The sequence below is a fragment of the Strix uralensis genome, chromosome 10 (assembly GCF_047716275.1).
Source record: "Strix uralensis isolate ZFMK-TIS-50842 chromosome 10, bStrUra1, whole genome shotgun sequence".
Taxonomy (NCBI): domain Eukaryota; kingdom Metazoa; phylum Chordata; class Aves; order Strigiformes; family Strigidae; genus Strix; species Strix uralensis.
Genome location: NC_133981.1, coordinates 13620656 through 13642163, shown reverse-complemented (window position 1 = coordinate 13642163; position 21508 = coordinate 13620656). Strand labels below are relative to the sequence as shown.

General features: G+C 49.2%; 1 protein-coding gene across 7 annotated transcripts in view; it reads left to right on the top strand.

Annotated features, from left to right (window-relative positions):
• Positions 1–1035: 1035 nt before the first annotated feature.
• SSUH2 (ssu-2 homolog) overlaps positions 1036–21508 on the top strand; it is a 35216-nt gene continuing 14743 nt past the window's right edge. For 2 of the 7 annotated variants that reach the window (XM_074879228.1, XM_074879227.1), the window contains exons 1-2: positions 19238–20227; positions 20820–20901. In XM_074879228.1, coding sequence (XP_074735329.1) covers positions 20077–20227; positions 20820–20901 — 233 coding nt within the window. In that variant the 5' untranslated portion in view covers positions 19238–20076. Of the gene's footprint in view, positions 1207–1395; positions 1455–2820; positions 2920–3122; positions 3184–3693; positions 3824–4365; positions 4427–4916; positions 5042–5861; positions 5925–7961; positions 8057–8657; positions 8751–9559; positions 9666–10394; positions 10497–10933; positions 11108–12190; positions 13179–15177; positions 15275–16175; positions 16246–19237; positions 20228–20819; positions 20902–21508 lie in introns of those variants that run through there. The other 5 variants (XR_012630257.1, XM_074879226.1, XM_074879230.1 and 2 more) reach the window with 5 other exon arrangements.

The following is a 21508-nucleotide window of genomic DNA, read 5'->3' as shown; positions in this document are numbered from 1 at the left end:
GAGGTCAGGAGGCTTTGCATCCTGTGTCTGCTTGTCACGCCGCTGTCCCCGCATCCCTGAATGAGGCCGTGCGTGTTACCCAGCTCTCTGCAGAGGGGGGGTCCAGGGAAGACAGAATGGATGCATTTCGGGGTGTGCACTGCAAAACTTAAAACAAGGAGCGTTTCAATATCATCTTGGAAGCACGGGGCAGATTTGTGCTCTTTGTTACTTTTTCCGTGATAATTTAATGACATCGCGATTACGCCGTGGGGGAAGAGATTACTCCGCAGAGCTACAAGTGGAAAAAAAAAAGGATTATATTTAGTTTATCATAAACACATCGGTGAAAGAAACCGAGGGTGATCCTGTCTTCTAGCAGCGAGTGTGTGGGGCCGTTTCTGAACAGAGAGCTCCATCTAGTGAGGAGCTGCCAGGGAGCCTGGTCCTGTGCCCACTCTGAGGGCATCGTCCTGTGCCCAACCCAAGAACATCCTCTGCCCGGCCCTGGCTCCAGTTTTCCTTAGGGAAAGTTGGCTCTGCTGATTTGCCTCTTAAAGGAAACAGCTGAATTTTGGGGGTGTTTCCCCTGGCCTGGCATGGACAGGCTCTCCTGAGAGCAGGCGGTGGAGCATCCTGGCTTCTGCCTGCCTGGGCAGTGTGGAGCAGCTGGCCAAATGCTTTGGGCTCACTAGAAGGGGATGGCGAGAGGGAAAAAGGCCAACAGCGGTGCCGGGGAAATGTGCTGTGCGTGCCTTTGTCCCTTAAGAAATAGGACTGGATGTGTAGGTGTGCAAGCAGTAAAAGGGAAGCAAGCGATTCTCTGAACTGCAATAATTTCAGTCTTTAAACAATACCTTCTGCAGGTTTGTTTACATGCTGGCACAGTGGGCATGAGGGTGAGAGTCTGAGCTGCTCTGTTGGAGCCAAGGAGAGTTTACATCTGACTTTGAGGATGGTCCTTTCAGAGGCCCTAATATCCTGGAGATGTCCTGTTTGCAAACGTGCATTTTTGTTCCCTTGTCCTCCACAAGCTGGGTGTAAGTAACTGTGTTTTCTGGACCCAAAACCACAGCAGGGCCCCATGGGAGCCCGGAGGCCCCTGCTAACGCAACTTCCTCAGCTGGTGTGGTGTTTCCAGCCCCACGCACCAACCTGAGATGTTAATTTCTCAAGCAAAAGTTAGCTGTGTCCTTGGAGAGCGATGGAGAAAGACGAGTTGAACAGGTAAGATTCTAAGATGTAAGAATTTATCTTCTGAGAAAAGTGCGCAGCTGAAAATACCAGGGAGAGAACCCCTTGCTGGTGCTGCTGCCTGAAGGAGAGGACAGACTAATCTGTAGCTTCCCTGCCCAGCCTGCCTGCCTACCGAAGGGATTTGGTTTGTGATGTGTATGTATGCTGTTTTCTGAGCAGGAACGAGGATCCGGTGAGCTGTGGGAGCCCAGACCCTTCTCCTCCACCCCACAAGCCAGGTATGGGCAGAACTGGCAGCAATCCAGAGGACTGGACTGCTGCTTAAGCTCTTCGGAGTGGCCGCCCCAGTCAGCCCTGCTGTGCCTGTCATCAGCTCGAGCTGTGGATGGGCTATAGGGTGCTCTGGTAAGGGCTATAGGTTGCCAGTTGGCTGCCGGTGCTGCTGCCTGCCACGGTGTACTGGAAGGTGATGTTGTGAAACTCTGATTTGGCAACAGGAGCGGATGTCAGAGTATCCTTTCTTCTGTGGTGGGGTTGCCCCAGTGCTGGGTATTGGGGCTTGCCAGGAAGGGGGGACCTGGCATGGGGCTGCAGTGGCTTGGCATGGTGCAGGGAGGCTGAGGGCTGGGCTGGTGTCCAGCCAGGGTGGGACAGAGGGCGCAACGCTGGGAACTGGTACAAGTCCAACAACGTGATCCACAGCGGAGTGAAACACCAAGAGTTTGCTGGGTGGGTGCTGCAGACATTGTGGAAATTAAATGTTCCTTCTAAAAGCAAGAGGTTTTGGAGCTGGTGTTTTCTGCCAGCACAGGGACGTGCTGGTGGCACTGGGCTCTGCCCCGTCACGCTGGAACAAAGGATGCTGTGTCACGGAGTGAGCTGGGAGGCAAAGCGGGACACAAGATATAACAGTGACTTTATTCCAGATGATTAGAAGGAGAGGGCTGATTCACAGCAGACTGTTTTCTGAGTGAGTTTGAAATCAGTGAGGAGATTGCTCACCACCAAAGTAACTTAGTTTGGCAACTGATTTTGATAAAAGAGCACTGAGCTGGACAAACCTGCCTGAATAAATTTCCCTGGAAGATCATTTTCAGAGCCATTTCTTTTTTCTCATCTATCCAATATTTCAAAGCAGTGGATGGGATGAAAAAGCTGAGAAGGTGAGCAGCCTGGGACTTGCCTTTATTCTCTGCTGTGGCTGTGTGCTGCTTTCCAGCTGCCTGCCTTCCCCTTCCTTTGATCCTGCCTGCCAGCCTGAAATGCTGCAGCCCCTCCATGGTCTCTGCTGTGGGTGGCCGTGCCCGCTGAGGCTGCTGCTGGACTAAGGATTTTGGGCAAATGGGTGATTCCTGAGCCTCTGCACCCCGGTGTGGTGGGAAGCATGGGGTATCCCAGGCCATGTCTGATCAGCGCAGAGCATCCTGCTGGTGGCACATCCCCTCGGACAGGCTCCCTCATCACTGCAGAACCACTGGAAAAGAAAGATCTCATCACCTGAAACGTTAAATGTCGTGCTGGACACCACACATGCTGCTCGTGGTGCTCCTGGGGGCCTCTTCCTTGCAAACCACTGGCAGTTCGTAATGGCGCTTTGGGGGTGTTTCTAGCTGTCACTGCTTCTGAACCCCCTCTTTCACACAGGCACCGTGGCGGATCCCAGTGTCCCCCACAACGTGGAGCCCTTCACACTGTCCCAGGAGCTGGTGGACGTAGGCTCTGGTGCAAAGCGCAGTGGCACAGGTACCTGCCCTGGGTGCAGCATCGCACGGGGATCACACAGGTTGTGGGGGCTGAGGGCCATGGGGAGTGAGAGCGAGGTGGGGGGGAAGGTGAGGTGGGAGTAAAGGAGCAAATCACCCTCTCTACAAGAGGGAACTTGGCTCATGACATTAAGCAATAGTGTTGCAAGTCAGCAGCAATCTTGCCTTCCTGTTTCTTTCCAGGCAGTGAATGCTTTTCCACGCTGTCCCCTCCAAAAATTGTGTCGTTTCAAGCAGAAGAGAGGTAAACCACCTTTTTCATCTGTTGTTGAAACACATTCAAAGATATGGCAGGTCATTTTCTGCCTCCAATGGAAAGGGAGATGTTGGCCATAGAGCCGTGGCAGTCCCAGCGCCGGCACCGGGTGCTGTGGGAGGAGGTGAGCACCTTCCTCCGACATTGCCTACTGTCTCATTAAAACCGATCGGTGAGATTAGCCCTGCTTGTGCGAAGGGCTGTAAGGGGTGATGACAAGCAAACGCAGGCTCAGGCGCACTGAATGTTGGTTGCTTAGTGACAGACCTTTAAACCAGCTCTTTGCTGAGACTGGGGGCTCTGCTCTTAGGGAAAATCACAATGATTTAGCCTATAAAAGAAACCACCTCGATGTGCACAACTTTAAATGAAGCATGGAAATTGCTAATGAATCTTGACTGGTCTTTTAATATTTTTTTCCCTTGTAAATAAAAAACTTTCAGGAGATCACATCAACTATGCATTTTCAAACTACCTGATTTCATTTTTTTTCCCCAGCATCTTATATATATCTGAGGATGAAGCCAAAGATGCCTTCGTACAGTTTGCAACCAACAAATGCTGCTATAGGACTGCCCCAGCAAAACACATGGTGGTCCGGAGCCTGGCTGTGATGAACACATACCGAGTAAGGAGGTGATGTTGTATGCACAGCTGTGTGGTAGGTTTATACCTTGACCCACTGCACTAAGAAATTACTTCAGATATGTTTTTGAGGTGTGTGACATAAAATGAAAAATTCTTGAGCTTTCAGCTTGTGTTATGTTGCCACAGTTAAAAAAAAAATAATAATTTCACCCTGCTTTCTTCAGTAAGCGTGAGGACTCCGCAGAGGACTGCAGGCTGTGGTTAGCAGCACTGCACGCCAGCATCTGTCCTGGGACTGAACACATGTGCCAGGAGCCAGCAGGGCTGGGGACATGGGATGCTCGTTGCCACTCCTCTGTCGGACAGGGACGGCCATGTGCCGGCCTGCGCCGAGGCAGCCTCTCGGCAAAGCAAGAGCCAGTTCTGATTTTTGTTCTTTCCCAGCTGCCAGAACATTGGTGGATGCAACACAGGAACTGGTTCCAGTCCTGCTGGTGTTGGTGGGGAGTGGGGCTCAGCCCACAGCTCTGTCCCCTTCCAGCAGGCTCCCTGTCACCCTTAATTCTCATTTGATTTTGCCAGTACTGGTTGCAAACGTTCACCGAGAGCAGGAGCACTCTTCCAGCCAGCGAGCCCTACAGGGGTAAGCCGATTGGTGTCCCTGGGCAGCTGACTGTCCTGGGGCCATGCAGGACAGGGAAAAACTGCCCCTCTCTCCCAACTCTGGGTCACTCAGCAGGGCTTTCTCCAAAGAAAAAGTCAAAGATGTTGTGTGCAGGGATTGCAGGACCCAACGAGCTCTCCCATCCCTGCACCCAGCCTGGGCTGTGAGGGGTGATGGGTGCTTCCTCCTGCCAGCTCTGCTGGATTTGCTGATGTCCAGTCCCTGGCATGTGTCCAGTCTCTGCAACTGGTGGTGTTTGGGGGACAGGGCTCAGCTTCTTAGGAAAGAGCTACAACCAAAATAGAGGCGAGGGGGGCACCGGGGAGCTGGCACAGTTTGGGCTGTCCTTTTGTGGGTGGTGGAGGTGGCAGTGGCTGTCCCCATTGCCAGTAAGGCGGCTCTGGGTGCTGAGGGGCATCCAGGCAGGTTCCCCATGTCCCTACCATCTTGCCTTGTTCCCCCACCCCAGGTGGGTTTGTGGACTCTCCGGAGGTAGCGGTGCCCCCGGAGCTCTGGGACGTGGCCGTGGACCCCCCTCCTCTGTTTGCTGACTACGAGATGCATCTGCCAGTGCCCCACACCTACAGGGTCCAGGTGAGCTGCCTGAGGCTGCTCTTCTGCAGCGTCTGGCATGGCACAGGGTACTTATTCATTTTAAATCCACCGGACTATTCTATTCAGTTCTGTATTTTTGGATAAGTATCTGCTACATGTACCTATTTTGACAGAGTTATTTTTACTCATTAGAACAACCATTTTTTTGGTGTACCGTTCTATTTATTTCTTCTTCCCTTCATGATTTAATGATAAGAAAAGATAACTCTGGTTCTGGCAGGAAGCATTGTTTTTCTGCTTGAACTAATGATAGTATTTTAATAGCTTCAGATAAAGGATTAGCACTTGATTTTGGCAAAGCCCTGCTTTTACTGCTTGAAATAGTCTGGAGTGTGCATTTTGAGTGGGCAAGTTGCCATGAAAAATTATTTGTACCCACCCAAAAGAACAAAGCCCAACTACTTTTACTCCTGGGATAAAACAAACAAAATCGGGCAGAAAAACCTATCCTAACTGGGGTTTGGCTGAGTGCAGCTAGTCTGGAGAGACCACCTGGCCAGCTCCTGTTCCCATTCAGTGCTGGGGCCAGAGCATCCTCGGGCAGGTTGTCCAGACTGTAGGGAAGAGAGACTCCCAGCCAGGCCCAATCCTGCTCCCTCCAGTACCTGTGCCGGGTCTGAGCGGGCATGGGGGCTACGCCACAGCCCTTAGCCCTCTCTATCTCCGGCTCTTCTAGACCCAAGATGATCTGCAGAGCGAGGTTATAGCGAGACAGGTTTAATAAAGGCGTTTGGCAGTGAGCAGTGGCCAGGCCCCGCGCCCAGCGGTGACAGCCCTGCTCCCTCTCCTTGGCTTCCAGGGCTGTCCCAGCTGCTCCGGAGCTGGTTGGGCCCCATGCGGCACGTGTGGAGGACGTGGCACGGTACGCTGGCCTGGGATCCTCGCGGGGTTGCTCTGGATATTGTCTCCACTGTGAGAGAGAACAAAACGTGTATTTTAAAAATACTGTCAAAAAGTGCGTGTTGCCAGCTAACCTCCTTTGTCATCCCCTTTCTTTTCCTGAGCTGCGGGATGAGCACAGAACTTTGTTGTGTGAAGACAAGGCAGGATCTCTCTTCCAGGTCTCTTGGATGCTGCCTTTGCAATCGTTCTCCCAAGTGGAGGGGATATACAACATCGGGAGTTTATTATGGGATGATGAAACAAGTTTCCTCTGCTTTCCAAGAGGAGAAAGCTACCATACATCTCTGACGGGTTTTGCAGAACAAAGAGGAAAGTGTGAGGGAAGAGGCATAAATCACTGTACAGCAGTTTAAGAACTGAAGATTATGGGGCTGATTCAAAACCTATAAATCTCTGGAAAATTTTATCAGCTGGAGTTAAATCTGACCCCATTTTCTTTGAGAAAAACAAGACCTAATTTATGCTGAATTGGGTCAAAACTACTAACACCCTAAACTGAAAACCTGGTCATGTATTAAAACCATTCCACAGGGAATTCCAGGGAAACACAGAGCATCTGGAAAAATGAAATAAAGGCACCTCAGTAAAGTTAGAAATGCAGTTAGGTTTTCCCTAATGAGGGAACTAGGAGGTTTTGGACAGAGCCTGGTTGCCATGCCAGTGTTCCTTCGTATGGGTTGCACCGAGATGGAAAGATAAAGCAACAATGTCAATAGTGAGGTTTTAGTGCTGATGGCTGGAGTAGAGAGTGTCAGGACGTGCCTGAAGGTCCATCATGTGAGAGTGGTGCTGAGGTGTTGATAAGGACTAATACGAAACAGTTTCCCACTGAAAGTGCTTTTCTTATATCTGTAAATATTATTTTAGTTAACTGCCCATCTGTAGTCAGCTCAGTTTTTAGTTTTTTAGTGTAAATATGCATCCAATGTTATTTTAGTGCTGGGTTTGGATGAGAAGCTGTTTTTTGGCTGTTTGGAGGAGTAGGTGTGTGTGCAAGTGAGGAGGGGATGTCTGGCAAAAGGAATGACTTGTCCCTGGGGCAAGTGGGCCAGGGATAGAGGTGGTCACAGCATCTCATCCTGGCAGGGTGCAGGGTTCTGCCAGGCCTCTTCTTGGGAGAGCTGCCTGTATAATCAATCCATGGGGTCAGAAACGCTGAAATGCTCGTTGGGCTAGCTGCTTTTAAACAAAGTGTGCCCGAAGAGGTGGTGGGATGCGATGGGTGATTGGTCACCCTTGTGACAGGACGGGCTTGGTCTTGTTCCTCCAGGAGGGCTGCCCAAGCTTGCCCAAATACAGCCTCTGGGCAGCATGGGCAGGTGAGATCTCATTCTCTGGGTCAAATTATAATGAGGAATTGCCCTTGCTGGTGCTGAGGGATAGCAGGATGCTTGGTGCCAGGATCCCTGCAGAGCACTCTCGCCCCCCATTGCAATCCCTGCCTGACCCCAGCATCTAAGAGCAGAACAGGCAGCCGGGCAGGCAGAGACCGGCCGAGCTGTGCCGGTGGCCATGGCACGGGCAAATGGGGATGGCAGGGAGCCCCCAGCACGGGGGAGCTGGGTACCAGGTCATAAACAGCCTCTTTCCTCTAATGGAGTTACGAATGCCCTGCAGAGCAGTGTCAGTGGCACAGGGAGCTGTGCTGCCAAGGGCAAGCTGCACGCTGCTCCCTGCTCTCAGCAATTAAGTGCTTGGCTGGATATAGGAGACTTATTGTGAAGGCAAAATTGAGGCATGAAATTGCTGCAGGGGCAGAGGGCTGGCAGGGGAAGCTCCTGAACCGTGGAATGTAAGTCCTGAAACAGATACATGTACGTATGCTCCCTGCACGGGGATGAGTAACAGCCCCTGCTCAGTTCTGCTTATCCGCGTGGGACTGCTCTCTGGGCCTCACTGAACTGGTGGTATTCAGAAAATCGACCTCAGTGATTATAAATGAGAGAATTATTCTTTTATTAATGTTTTTTATTCTTTGTTTTCTTTCTGCATGTAGCGTACCTGTATTTTCTGTGGAGGAAGTGGTAGATGCACTAGTGGTGATGACATTTCTAGTCATTGCCTACATTGTAACGGTTCAGGATGGATAAGGTAGGAAAAACTCAAATACCATCCAAGTGGCAGCTTGGTTACTAGGAGCTTGTTTTCTCTCTGACAGTGGAGGTGAACAAATAGATGCTATCTGCAAACCCAGCTAAATGAAGAAGACACATCAGTGTATGGGGGGGGGGGGGGGGGCACAAAAAACCTGTTTCTAACAGAAAATTAGAGCATGTGTGCCGAGCTTGCAATGTGCTTTACAAACACAGACAAAGCCCCAGGACATGGTGGCTTGGTAACACACAGGATCCGTCATGAGAGCTGGCTTTATACCCGCCCTGTGCAGATTGTTATTAACGAATTACGCCATTTTAATGCCTGATTTCCCCAGTCAAAAGAAATCTGTAAATCTGTTCTTTCCTCTGCAGAGACATTCACTAGGCAAGACGTAGGGATTTTTTTTCCCCTTTAGAGTTAATACCTGAGTGCACAGCTGCCAACACTCGGTTTGCTCAGCTCCTCTCTCCCCGCTGTCGCTCCGTGGCACTGGTGAGGTGCAGCACAGAGGGACACAGGGCTGTGGGCTGGGCACGCTTCCTCTCTGCTGGTGCTCACACCAACCACCCAAATTCATGTGGTTTTCCTTGTGCAGGTGCTTCTCCTGCCATGGGGAGGGCCGCGTGCCTTGTGCCCGGTGCGACACAAAGGGCCTCTTGCTCTTCCACTCCGAGCTGTCCATAACCTGGTGAGTGGGAGCCCAGCGAAGCCGAGCGGGTGGGTGTCATGCTGTCATACTGGGACTGGAGCCCCTCGGCGTGGTGTCACACCTTCAGCCAGAGCAGCCTGCTCCGGGGACCAGACAGGCTACTCATGCTGCTGCTGGTAGTGCTGGTGTTCAAGGAAAAGGTGAAGATTTTGTAATTTAGAGGAAAAACAAAGTGCATTGTAAGCCAGGCTGCTCTGCTAGGCTTAGCTATGCAATGTGAAATGACAGTGTTTACTGTACCTGCCTTCAAAACATTCAGAGACAGGGAAGGTGCAAAGCTGGTAGAATTAGACAGAAAAAAAAATTAATACTCAGGCCCTGAGTGGTTGTGTTTAGTAAAAATAACCCAGCATGCTAAACGAGGTGACTTCAGTACTGTTCTCAGAAGGCATGTCCGCATGTGCTGGTGGGTGTTGGGGTACTGCTTGGTCATTCTCCACCACTTGAGTCTTGCAACTTCTTTTCCTTCCTGGGTGCAGGCTGTGTGGGTTCCTGCACAGGCCATGAGTGAGGGGAGGGGGGGCTGCCCTGTCCCTGTGGGAGCTGGGGGTACCTGGCTGGGCAGCGGCTGGCGGTTCCCACCTCCCCTCTGCCTGGGGAGATGTGCCTTGTGCCTGGCACCAGGTTTCACAGAGGGGGAGAGCTTAAACACCAAAGAGCAATTTCCATGTGCAGCCGAATTCTGGCTAAAGGGGTGGAGGGAGCCTGAGACATCTGTCCTTGGCGTGCCCCGCTGCAGCCCCCGAGCGGGGAGGGCGGCTCAGAGCTCACCCTGCTCTTTCCCCCAGGAAGAACAGTGTTGCAGAATACGTTGTCGACAAGAACCAGGGGTTTCCTCTGTCCCGCTTCCAGGAGGTGACAGGGAAGGAGCTCTTCAGTGAGGAACACGACTTGGTAATCTGCCCATTAATTCAGCAGCTCCGTTAATTGTCTGGAAGCTACAGAACACACTGACGTAGTTGTGAACTTTCTTCTAACCGTAAAGTAATTTTCAGATGCAGAAATTGAGTAGGTATAAATGGCATAATTTATATAGGAGAGTTTCACTATTTGTTAGTAGGAAAATGTGACAGCAGTTTTCCAGTGGCTGTATAACATGGAGTCTTTCATAAATCTCACTGGATCCTCGTGGGTGCTTAGAGCCTGCCTAGATGTTAGAAATACCTACACAGGTTGGTCATTAAGAGGGACAAACCTGAGCTGCAAACCAGAATTATGGATCTTCAGATGTAGAGATTCAGAAAGATGTGGCTCTGCAGGTTGGGCCTGAGGAGATGGTGTTGACGAGTCATCGGTGATGGTGGGAGCAGGGGAGGGTTGGGACCCTCCTTGGGTGCAGCTTTCTGGCTTTGCCCCCTGGGGCCGAGGGATGCTAGTGCTCCAAGATGCTGCTTGCACAGTCCTGCAGGTGAGCTGCTGCAATTCAAATGAGTGAAATGATTGTCTCTGGGGAAAGGCTTGTACATAAAGTATATGCCAAGGAGCACATAGATGGTCAATATTTGTCTTTCATGATAAACAGAAGTTAAGGCATGTGTGTTGCATCTCTGTGAGGATTTCACCTTAATTTGTTTGGAAAGCGTCTCTTGGGTGCTGAAGTGCATCCTCTGTCTCACCTGGCAGGTGACTCCTCTGAGCTTCCCCCAGCCCATCGCACGGGGCGCTGAGTCCTGCATTGCCCTGCATCAAATGCAGGTGTCAGAAGAGACACGGATACTGAGACAGGTAAGGACGCATCTGGGGACTGAGCCTCCTGTGGAGGGACTGCAAGGGGATCAAATACCAGGTGGGGGCCTCTTCTCCCCAAATCTGTGTGTAAAACAGACGTGTCCAACCATCACACAACACAGCAGGGGAGCATTGGTCATGGGTCAGTATCCTCTAATCCATAAGGACTTTGCTTTGGGGTTAAAACCCTCCCAGCTCAAGATGTGAGCCTGCACCAAAACCTCTGGCCTTCGAAAATCAGCTGACGTTTGGTTTTGCTCACCCTGTTGCAGGTGCTCTTCTCATCCTTCCCCAACCCCTGGGAGATCATCCCAATCCATCCAGTACCACCATTAAATAAAATAGACCTCAAAATGCATCTCATACACCAATGTCCCTTGGATTACAATCAGAGGTAGTTAAAAAAATACTTTTTTTTTTTTTCCTTCTTGCAGAAACATGGTATTGAGCTAATTCCCCTCACTAAGATTGAATATGAATGGAAAGGGAAGGCATATTCCTACTATGTCTTCGGTAATGAAAAGCAAGTCTATGCAGAGGATTACCCAGGAAAATGTTGTTGTGCCATCATGTGAGGGTGGTCTGGTCCTGCCGAGAGCCGAAGCCAGGTAAATCTTTCTGCTGAATGATGAACACCCAGAGCAGGGAGGGAAGGAAGGGCTGGAGGAAGGGAACTTGAGTCACCTCTGAAGAGCAATTTCAAACTACAAGATGAGAGCAGGAGTCAGGTTTTTCATTCTAAATCTTAATTTTTTCCATTAAAAAGCACCTAGATTTAAAACAGAACGGTGAATGCTTTATGAAGGGATAAAACTCTTTAGAAAATGCAGTGTTTGCCTTGAGCTTGAGCAAAATTGGGAGGGGGTGTGACTATGAGCAAGTTTTTGGTTGGAAAAATTTGCTTCTGGAGAAACTTAAACTGATTTTTTGATCTTAGTTGTTTAATAGAAGTGAAGGAATTACAGGAAACTAATTTCTGTGCAGACCTTCAACTTTATTGTTGAGCAGTGTAGCAGATCAATAATTATTCATTCCCTTTAGATTAACCAGATATTCTTTTCCCAATTTTCTTGTAGCACATACAGTAACTGTCACCTACCAGTACAGCATAAAGGCTCTGTTTTTATCAGTGCAACAGTAAATTGTGGAGTATTTCTTTAGGTCTATCTTCCCTACTTGTGTTAATTCTGTGGAGCAGGAAGCAATGGCTTAGTGCAAAGCTGTTTGGAGTTGACACTAGAGGATGGATAAAAGTGTAAAACCTTCTATTTCTCCCTTATGGTTTTGCGTTGAAATATCATATTTAGTTCACTAAGTATTTCTGAAAATCCCATGAGAGAGGCATATGCTGAACTGATGGGACTGTTGGCTTCATCCTATATTTTTGTGGGATATGAGGAAGCAGAAGATTGTGCCCTATAATATCCAAGCGCATTCACTTGCAGATGTTTACGGGGACCTGCCAGCTTTATCTTGTGAGAAACCACCCCAAAAGCAAGTGGGGGATGAAGCAGGGTTGGGGGAGCTGGGCATCCTGAGGACAGCACAAGAAGATGTGCATCTTGCACAACAAGATCAGGGTCTTCATCCCTTTGGGGCTGATGCAGTAAAATGCCCAAATCTGCTCCTGCTTTGAGATGAAAAAGAAGGATTTCTGAAACTATAGTGTTGTGTGTTTTTTCTCTTTGTAGGACCTGGGTGCAAACTACCAGACAGACCTACTGCTGTTGCCAGGTGCTGAAACTGCTTGAGAAGACCCTCTCTGGGCTTCCCTTGGGGCTGAATGCACCTTCCTACCCACCCATGAGCTTTTTGTTGGTCTTTCTGCTTAAAATAGGCTTAATTCAGTTTGTGGCTCAGGAAGCATCAGTTCTGCTGCTGTCCTCTGAGACACAAACCCAAGCCATGCTGCAGTGTTGAGGGGTGATGGGTGGCCATAGTCCACCCAGCCCAGCCCTGGGCTGCTCAGGTCAAAGGCAGCCCTTTTGGAAACTGAATAAACAGGATTTCTGGCACGCGGGGGCTGAGGAGGCTCTGTATGCTTGTCCCCACTGAGGGTCTGTACGTTTGGTCTCCCAAGCACAGAACAGCAGCGCTCACAGCTCCACATCCCCCTTCTCAAGTGGAGAAGATATTGTCAGCATCCCTGGCCCAGCTCTGGTGCCATCCCTTTTCTTCCCATGTCGCTCATGCTTTCCATTAGGCAAAAGCACAACTCCACTCTTTTTTCAGGGAAGGTTTGAGATTTCATTAGTAGTTAGGGGTAGATTTCTGAAAGACCACGCAGGATGCTATTTCTGCTACTGAATTTTCTTGATCAAAGTCCTGTGTGCTGGCAGCAGTGTTAACACATGTGTCTGTTGGTTTGCTCGTAGCCTTAGTCCAGAGCTGCCGCTTGCTTCCTAGGCCACTGACTCTCTCCAAGCTTTAACAACTCATCTAAAATTTACTGTGACCTTCTGTAAGCGATGCTTGCCTACTTTTCAGAAATGGCACTGGCACATACCCTCTGCTCTGATCCTCGGTTGTGGGGGCTGGGCAAGATGACAGCTTGCTCATAGATAACTACAGCCATGTCACTTTTCTAATTGCATATTATAATCCCCACATCCCCTTGTTTAATGCTGTTAAGCATAACCCATTATCCTGTTCCACAGAATCAAGATTTTCCTTTGCTCTGGTTTGTGGGTTGTTTTTTTTTTTTGTAGCTTGGTTTTTTTCCAGTGAAAAGGGACAATTCCGTAACAATGTTATCATGATCCAACAGGCCCTTTGGTACAGCTTTGTTTTCCTTTGTATCATGCTATTCACATACATTTAAGGGTGTGAACACTCCTAAACAGTTATGGTTTTGAGCTCTTTTAAAAACTACACAGAATAATTCTACTGTTGACAGATTTCAGAGTCTCTGAGACAATAATCAAAAATAGAAAAGTGCTTCCCAAAAGTGTCTCTCCAACAAAGCATGAAGGCCAGCAGTAAGCACCTAGCACAGGCCTAAATAATGCTTTATAGCTAGACAGTCAGCGTGGAATTGTAAAGATGCTTGTCAAATGTCCTGGTGTTTGACAACATCAGCTTGGCATCACGTATGGCTGTAGCTGTCAGGCAGTACCTGTCAGGCAGACTATGCAATGGTGTACGCTGGGGCTGTGTGGCTGTAAGTTCATGCTGGGATGTCAAGCTCTCAGCAGACAGTGCAGCTCAGTGGTGCTGGATGGCTCAGGGAAAATGACAGCAATGTCTGTACCAGAGAAGCTCTGCACGCTGCCTTGCTAAAGGGAATTAATTTTCCTTTCTGTTCCGGTGTTCATCCTGTGCCCCCTGTGAGAGCTGTGCGGAGAAGTTCTGCTGGGGGACAATGGGGTGGGTGCTGACCTGGGGAACTGGCACACTGGCATCCTGACTCACCTACCCGCAGCCCTCTTAAGCTGAGTGATAAATTTCTGTTCTCTGGCGTCATTTGCACGGCTGAACATAACTGTGTCGGAGGCTGTCCTTGCATAAACTGTCTGAACATAATTAAAACCAGCTTGCATTTGTGGTGTTGACAGTCCTAGCTACGTTAATTATATCTCCAAACGAAGCTGCCAGTCTCCTCTGTCCAAATTTGCAGCATGCCACTGTGAATGGAAAAGCAAATCTCACCTGCCTGTCATTACAAAAGGCTTCAACACTCAGGGCTTGAGGTTCATGTCACAGCCCAGCTGCCCTTCGGAAGACTGCAGTGGTTAGCTCCCCTGGTTAGCTCCCCTGGTAGCCCTGGTGCTGTGGAGGAGGAGGATTTGTGCGGCTCTCCAGAGCTACTCTGGAGGGCAGGTCTTCCCTGCCTGCCCCTTATCACTTTTCTTTGTATTTTTAAGAAACTGGCTCCAGCTCTGGGCTGCAGCAGCACCCTGCTAACGTGATTAACGCTGCCTGCCATACCGCACAGACACGGTGACAAAGAGCAGAGCCCCTCTGGACACATGTGGCTAATGGGCTTTATTAACATGAAATCCAATTAGGCAGTTACTGAGACAGGTTTGGACTTGGATGGGAAAAGGATAATCTGGTGTTAATAACCACAGTCAGGCCCTGCCCCTTCTGCTGCCCCTGCCAGCTCAGGGGCTGTCAGGGCTGGAGCTGGCACACTGTAAGACTTTGCTGATGGCCTCTGTGGGCTCCCCTGGCAAGTTCTGAAGCCCCAGTAGATACGAGAAGGCTCAAACCTTGCAAGTAGCATGGTGTAGTTGGAGCCCTGAATGTATTTAGGATGCTTAAGCTATTGATTTAAGCTTTAAAGAAAATTAAAAAAAGAAATGTTATTATCAATAGTTGCACAATTTAACTTGAAAGGACCCAAAGGGATGACAGCTCCTCCAGCTGCTGCTGTGATGGATCAACAGCTGCATCTACATTTGGAGCTAAATACTGGACTAAAAGGACACCTCTCTCCAGCTGACAGGACCCCATTGTGCCGCTACCAGCACAGTCACTCCCCTGCAGCATTAACTGAGTTATTCACACAACAATATGGGTGGACAAATCACTGCAGAGAAGCAAACCCTTCTCCCGCTGTTAGAGCCCATGCACGGAAATACCTCAGAGTGAAAGCTCAGGCTTTTGCAGACCATGATGTTGGGACAGAAGTTGGTCCTTTTGACAAACTCTGAGGAAATCACCTGCGTTCTCACAGATACTTGCGTGGCAGCCCAGTGTATTGGTGTGCAAACCTTCTCTTCTGATTATTCAAGTGGATAGCAGCCTTTCAACTACAAGAATGACTACGAGAGGTAAGGTCTGTTGAGTAGGGACATCTCTTAAAACCAGGCTCTTTTCATAATTTATGATCGTCAACTAACTGGCCAAAGCCTCTTGTTAGCTGGTTTCGGAGACCATAGTCACCGGCTTATAAGCTTAACAGCATCATGCTGCTCCCTCCCTGTTCTCAAGGGCTGATGATAGGCTTGGGGAGAGCAAGTGGAGAAAACACAGCCATGAGATACCCGAGAGGAAGGTAGGAAAGCTGAGGATAACTCAGTGACCGTGCAGTCATTAGCTCATTGCATAGCTATCGTGTTCCATGGGGACTCGACTTCGGTAACGTACAGGGCTTGCACACAGTTTGGCAAGAAAAAGGCACTGAATGAAGCACTGGTGATGTCTTCTCTAGCATCTACACCGAAGTTAGCAGGTATTTAATAATTATACTAGATTCTAGAAAAAAGCTAACACCAAAAACTTGGAAGACATGGAATATTCCTGTGATGCTCCAGAGGCACCTGCCTGCATGCAGGCACCCAGGCAGCTCCCTCTCTGCAGAGGGAAGGGTGCCTCGAGCTGAGCCCCTGGTGAATACATCTTGTGCCTCATACAACTGGGTTTCAACCGTACCATGAAGGGGTCTGAAAGATCTTCTAGTCTCTTTATGCCTCTCTGGCTGTAATTTGGTCCCATGTGCAGTCTCTGTGATTTCTGAACATCTTCCTCTCCCGTGGGGCTTCCCTTTGGGAAGCCAGCATCGTGTGCATGGGCTGTGTGGCACTTTCCTTCCTGGCAAACTTCTGCTTCGTCCAGCTTTGACATCAATCCATTAATTCCCAACATCTGCATTGTTTGGCAGAGGGGAGTGGCTCGTGGGGGATGGGTTTCATTGCTGTGAGCACAGAATTTGCAGAAAACAATGTATTCTAGAGGAGATTGCTGGGACAGGATCATCTCTGCTCCAAGCCTTTGAAAATGGAACAAGAAATGAAAGTAGACAGTAAGTAAAACTGAAAAAAATACATTGCATGCCATGTTGACAGGTTTCTCTACTATTTTTATGCAGTTGTACTTCTTGATTTAGATAATCATAAACTGTTTTTGCAAGTAATATGTCAAAAATAACTGTGTCCAGAACTGAACTCTTCCACCAAACATGTGCACTTGTCCAGTCAGTGTTTTGGAAGGAGAGGAAAGGGTTGGCAAATTGGCTGTGCCATGTCTGTGACCTAAAGGAGTTGTTACACCTTTAGGCATAATGCAACGCCCACTGATTCCCGTGGGACAGGGACTTAATCCTTAGAGGTATGAATTTAGCCTCTGAATCTCTGCTTCTGGGACGCTTCCTACCTTTGTCTTTAAGGTGGGATTCTTGGAATACACTATAAACTGCCTGACATGGGTTAGAGATTAAACTGGGGTTTGTTATCTTTTAACAAAATGCTACTTAATCAAAATATCTGTCATGATGGAGCTTTGATCTTATGCCCTTGACTATATCTTTTTCATTAGATGTTAATATGATGCCTGAAGAAACTCTAATTATGTAGCCCCCAGTGAAATATTGCTGTCACTGATGTTACTGAAAAGTAATTGAGTTCTGAGGTTCTTTAATTTATGGTTGAGAAAAGCTTTGATTAGCTTAGGAAGAAATAATGATGTTACAGGAAGTTTCTGTTTAATCAGATGGGAAAAAAAAAGAAGTTTGTGGTGCTGGAGGTGCTGCGTGGAGGGCTGACACCCAGCCTGACCAGCCTGAGTGTGAAGCAGTCAGGGAAGTGACTGATGGGGACAAGAACTGCAGGTTAACTGCCAGAGCTTGCCAGAGATTGAGACTCAACCAAACTTTTGGCTATGGGTTCCAATCCTAAATACAGTGCAAATGGGGGTCTTCCTGCTGACATCCATGGGCTCGTGCTCAGGTGCTGCTTCCCAGCTGCAGTATTTGCTGTCCCCAACGGCTGCCTGGAGGGGTGTGCGGGGAAAGCAGCGATTGGCCTTGGTTTACACCTGCCCGGGACTTGTCCTTCTCTGAAGAGGGATTTCCCCAAATGATAAAATACAGTTACTGCTCTGGCAGGAGGAACCCCACCCCGGTTCCCTTACAGAGGTGCATTCATGCCAATATCCCCTCCTTTGGCTGCCCTCTGTCATGAGCCACATGCTGAGCCTTGACGTCGCAAGTGAGTGCTTAGCGGACAGCACCCTTGGGTGAGACACAAGGGCTCTTCCAGTTGAGATATAGGGTCTGAGTGCATACGACTGTCATGTCTGACTGTTCATAAAAGCCTGACTTTAGACACCTGAGGAACATAATTGTTAAGTGCAGATGTTCCCTGTAGATCTTGGGCACCTCAGGAGAGCGAACAGAGGTTTCCACCCAGGTAGGTCTTTACTTGGCTTGTGGCCTCTCACCCTCATTGCGGTCGATCTCTCAGAGCAGCAGGGAGAGGTGACAATGTCCTGGGGTCATTAGAGGACAGGGAGTCCTTCTGTGGAAGATACTTGAAGCCGTTGGTGTCCTTGTGCAGGAAGGGCAGGACACGGCAGTGCACAGAATTGCCCAGAAAGGTTTGGCCATATTTTAACAACCATCCAGCATGGCCCTATTTGCTTACAGAAAGGCCAAACCTCTGATAACCTGATTTTCAGCCAAAGGTGGAATCACATTTCGATGCCAGTTGGAGCCACCCAGGTGGTGTGCTCGGTGCCCAGGACCTTGCAGCACGCTGGGCTTTGGGGGATGCGGTGATGTGGATTGCACACAGGTCTGACAAACGGAGCTTCGAGCCCAAGGCTGAAGCTCGCTTCTCTGCCTCGAAGTTTTGCTGGCTATTTTGGTGTGTCTAGAGCTGGATTCCGATGATACAGAACAAAACCTGAAATATGGGATGAGTAACAGCCTAAGCTCTGAATTTCCTGGCTTTGTCAAAGTCTATCTCAGACTTATTGTTGTTTTAAAATGGGCCTATGTGTTCATGTTTATAGACTATTGTGATTTCCAACAACATTACCGTAGCAACAACTGTGCAGTTGATTTATTTACTCCCAATTCACGATATTTTTAACCTGGTCATTTAAACCATTTCCACTGGACTGGAATTTGGTACTTATACTCTTATCTCCATCTTTTGTTTTAAATGGGTTTTTGTTTAACATTTACACATTAAGAATAGGCAGTTAGGTTCTCTCGGTAACGTGTACAGAAATCCATTATATTTTGGAATGAAAATCAAGGATTTCTTGTGATATAATAGTTAACATGAGGAGTTTGTGCTCCTGGAATATTTCTCTGGAGCACACTAAGGGAAGGCACTCGTCCTCCCTCTGCCCTTCTTCCCCGGTGCGTGCCGAGCACAGCACTCGCCTGGGGCTGCACAGGCCTTGGTGAACTGCGGACAGGGAGCCCTTGTTGAAGGTGTGCAAAATCCTTGCAGTCCTTAACAGTTTGTAAATGCTGCATTTTCTGAATGAGGAAATTCACAACATTTTCAGTCATAGGTGTGTGTCCTTTTCCTTATGAGTACACAACTGCAGACAGACATATCAAACCCACCAAACAGCAGTGCCACACCAACACAGAGGGAAGGAAAGGCACCTCTCGGGTGTGGTTTCCTACCCTGGGACATGGAAGAGGGAGCTGGAGCTTTATCATGACTGAAGCCCCCGTAGACTCACATGGTCTGCCAACTAATTGGCCAGTGAATCCAAAATTGTTTGAGATACTTTACCCACCACTTGAGGAAGATGTTTCTGTTTGGTCTAGACATGACCGAGATAATCACATTGAAGGCGTCTTACTGATTTATTTTTCACAAGGAAGTTCTCCGTAGCACTAACCATTACTTGGAAACCTGTGCTCCTTCAGCTCAAGGGCAGCCTTGTCTTCTCCTGCACGAGGGATGTGACATTTCAAACGGAGCGTGTAGTTTCTTATTTTCATAGGAAGAAATAACAGAGAGTTTAATTTAGCTTCCTGGAAGAAATGAGCATGCTCTCAGAAGAAAAGGCTAGTAAATCAAGTTGATGGATGACCACCCTCAGCTTCCCTCTGTGCTGGTCAGACTGTGTGTTGTTGCCAAGCTGGCATTTCCTGGCTCCTCCGCACGCTCTTTTCTTGCACAGACTGAATTTTCGGAATCAGTTGTTGCGATATGAAAGGTCACTGGATAAAAGGCTTAATAAAAAGCATTGTTTCTGTGTTAGGCACCAGGAGGACCAGCTGCTACTAGTGGTTATTTTTAGAGTGGTGCCTAAGAAAAAAACCAGCCAATGTCCCACAAGGTGAATTAAAATAAATCTGAAACTTTTAGAAAAAGGCAGTTGCATAAAGAGCAGAGTCATTGCTGGTCAAACTGAGGACTGACGTTTCAAAGGCAGTGAGAGGTGCTGACCTTCACGTCTTTGTTCGTGTCCCATCAGAGATGTAAATGTGTGTGCAGTTGTGAGCTCTTCAGACAAGGTTTCTGGGTCTTTGGAAAGCCCCTGGGGCCTTTCTCCTGTCTGTGTGCTTTACCCAGCCTGGCCTGGGTGTCCGTTCTGGCCAGCAGCCACGCTCCCCGGGGCTCCTGGCCAAGGGGTGCCGATGCCACAGGGTGATGGGCCAGTTTCCCCACTAGCTGGGCTCCTGACCTCCAGGGTTTGTAATGCCCAGGTCCCCACTCTCCCGGGCCACGGAGGGAGCTGAGTATCTGCAAGGCTTTGTCATCTACACAGGGTGTCAGTGTTGTTCCACCTCAGCACGGGAATGAGCTCGGGAAAGCAAGACAGTGGGAAAGGACAGCAAATACTTGGACAGTGTGTTGGCCTGTGACATCTGTTTGGTCTCTACATGCACTGTCCGACCTTGAGGCTTCCTCACTCACTGACATGTCCATGCACTATAGGTGACCTGGACCTGGACCGGAATCTGGGACATCCCCTGATGCCTTCTGCTCCCCTGGGACGGCTGGATGACTACAAGTGGATCATCCAGGGCAGAGGTATGTGCATGGCACCGACCTCTTGTTTTTCGGACAGTTTGCTCTCCTGTAACTTTAATCTTCTGGCCGTAAGGAAACAACAGCAGCTGCCAAGGTGGACAGTCCCGTGAGCCTTGTATGCTACGGCTACTGCAAAGGGCATGTGCCTGGCCAGCTCGCAGGCTGCTTTTTACCTCCTGAGCTGCTGCTCCTGGCCTGCTCCTCTTGCAGACAGATATGTTTTGGAAAGCAATTGGCTTTGACATCTGGCTGTGCTTCTCTCTACTTAGAAAGTCATCAAGACCTCTGCTGAGTGGGGAGTTGGGACCACAGCCCTGCCCTGAGCATAGCAGTGGGGTCAGCGCTGGGGGCACAGGCATGGGCACAGCTGCCCAACTCACCTGGGAGCCCTCCCAGTGCTTTGCTGGAATGCCACTGGGATGAGCTGGACTGGCAGCAACTTCTCTCTGGGGTGTGTGAGGTGTTTGGTGTGAAGCAAACTGCTCACCCAGGAGTGGCTTTAGCTGCTACAGCTGAATCTTCCTGCAGTTGTGAGCAAAATCTGTCTTGGGTTTAAATTGGGCGTGAATTCCTCAGCTGCCCTTTCCCGTAGGACCAAAGCTCCTGTCACCACCTCTGGCCCCGGCAGGTGAGCCCGTGGAGCAGAGGAGCAGGTCCCCCTTCGTGTGGCACAGGTAAGCAGCTTTGGGGAGCAAAGTGGTTTATGCACTTTTCCCTGGAAAAGCAGCTCAGCGCTGCCCCGGGGTGGGGGAGCCCTCCAGCAGCCGCCCCCATGCTGGCTGGGGTCCCAGGGCCCCAGAGGCAGCCAAAGAGCTGATTCCACTGCAGGCATTGGCGGTGGGGTGAAGGTGTTTTACAGATCCAGCGGTGCAGAGAAGCACCAGCGCTGACTTGCGTGTGGGAGAGCCTTAGGCAGGGGTAAAAACTGAATTTACAGGAGCAGAGCTGCCTTCCCCCCAGCCCAGCATCCCCAGCCGCAGGACAGATAAAAGATCCTCTGTCTGGCCATGACCAGAGCAGATCCTTGGTGGCAGGGCCCAAACTCCTGAGGCTTTCTTTGGAATATAAGTATCACATGGGTTTTGTACTAGTCCTTCTCTCAGAGATCGGGTTGTACTGTCTTTTATATATTGCTTATTGTCTTTGTTTCTCTCCTGGTTTTCATCTTGAATTTAAAAAGAAAACCGAAACCCAAACCAAAACAAACACCTTTTTCCTTTGCACATGGAGAAAAAGAAAAAAGAAGCACAGCTCAAGAAGCAACATTTGATCCGAAGTAGT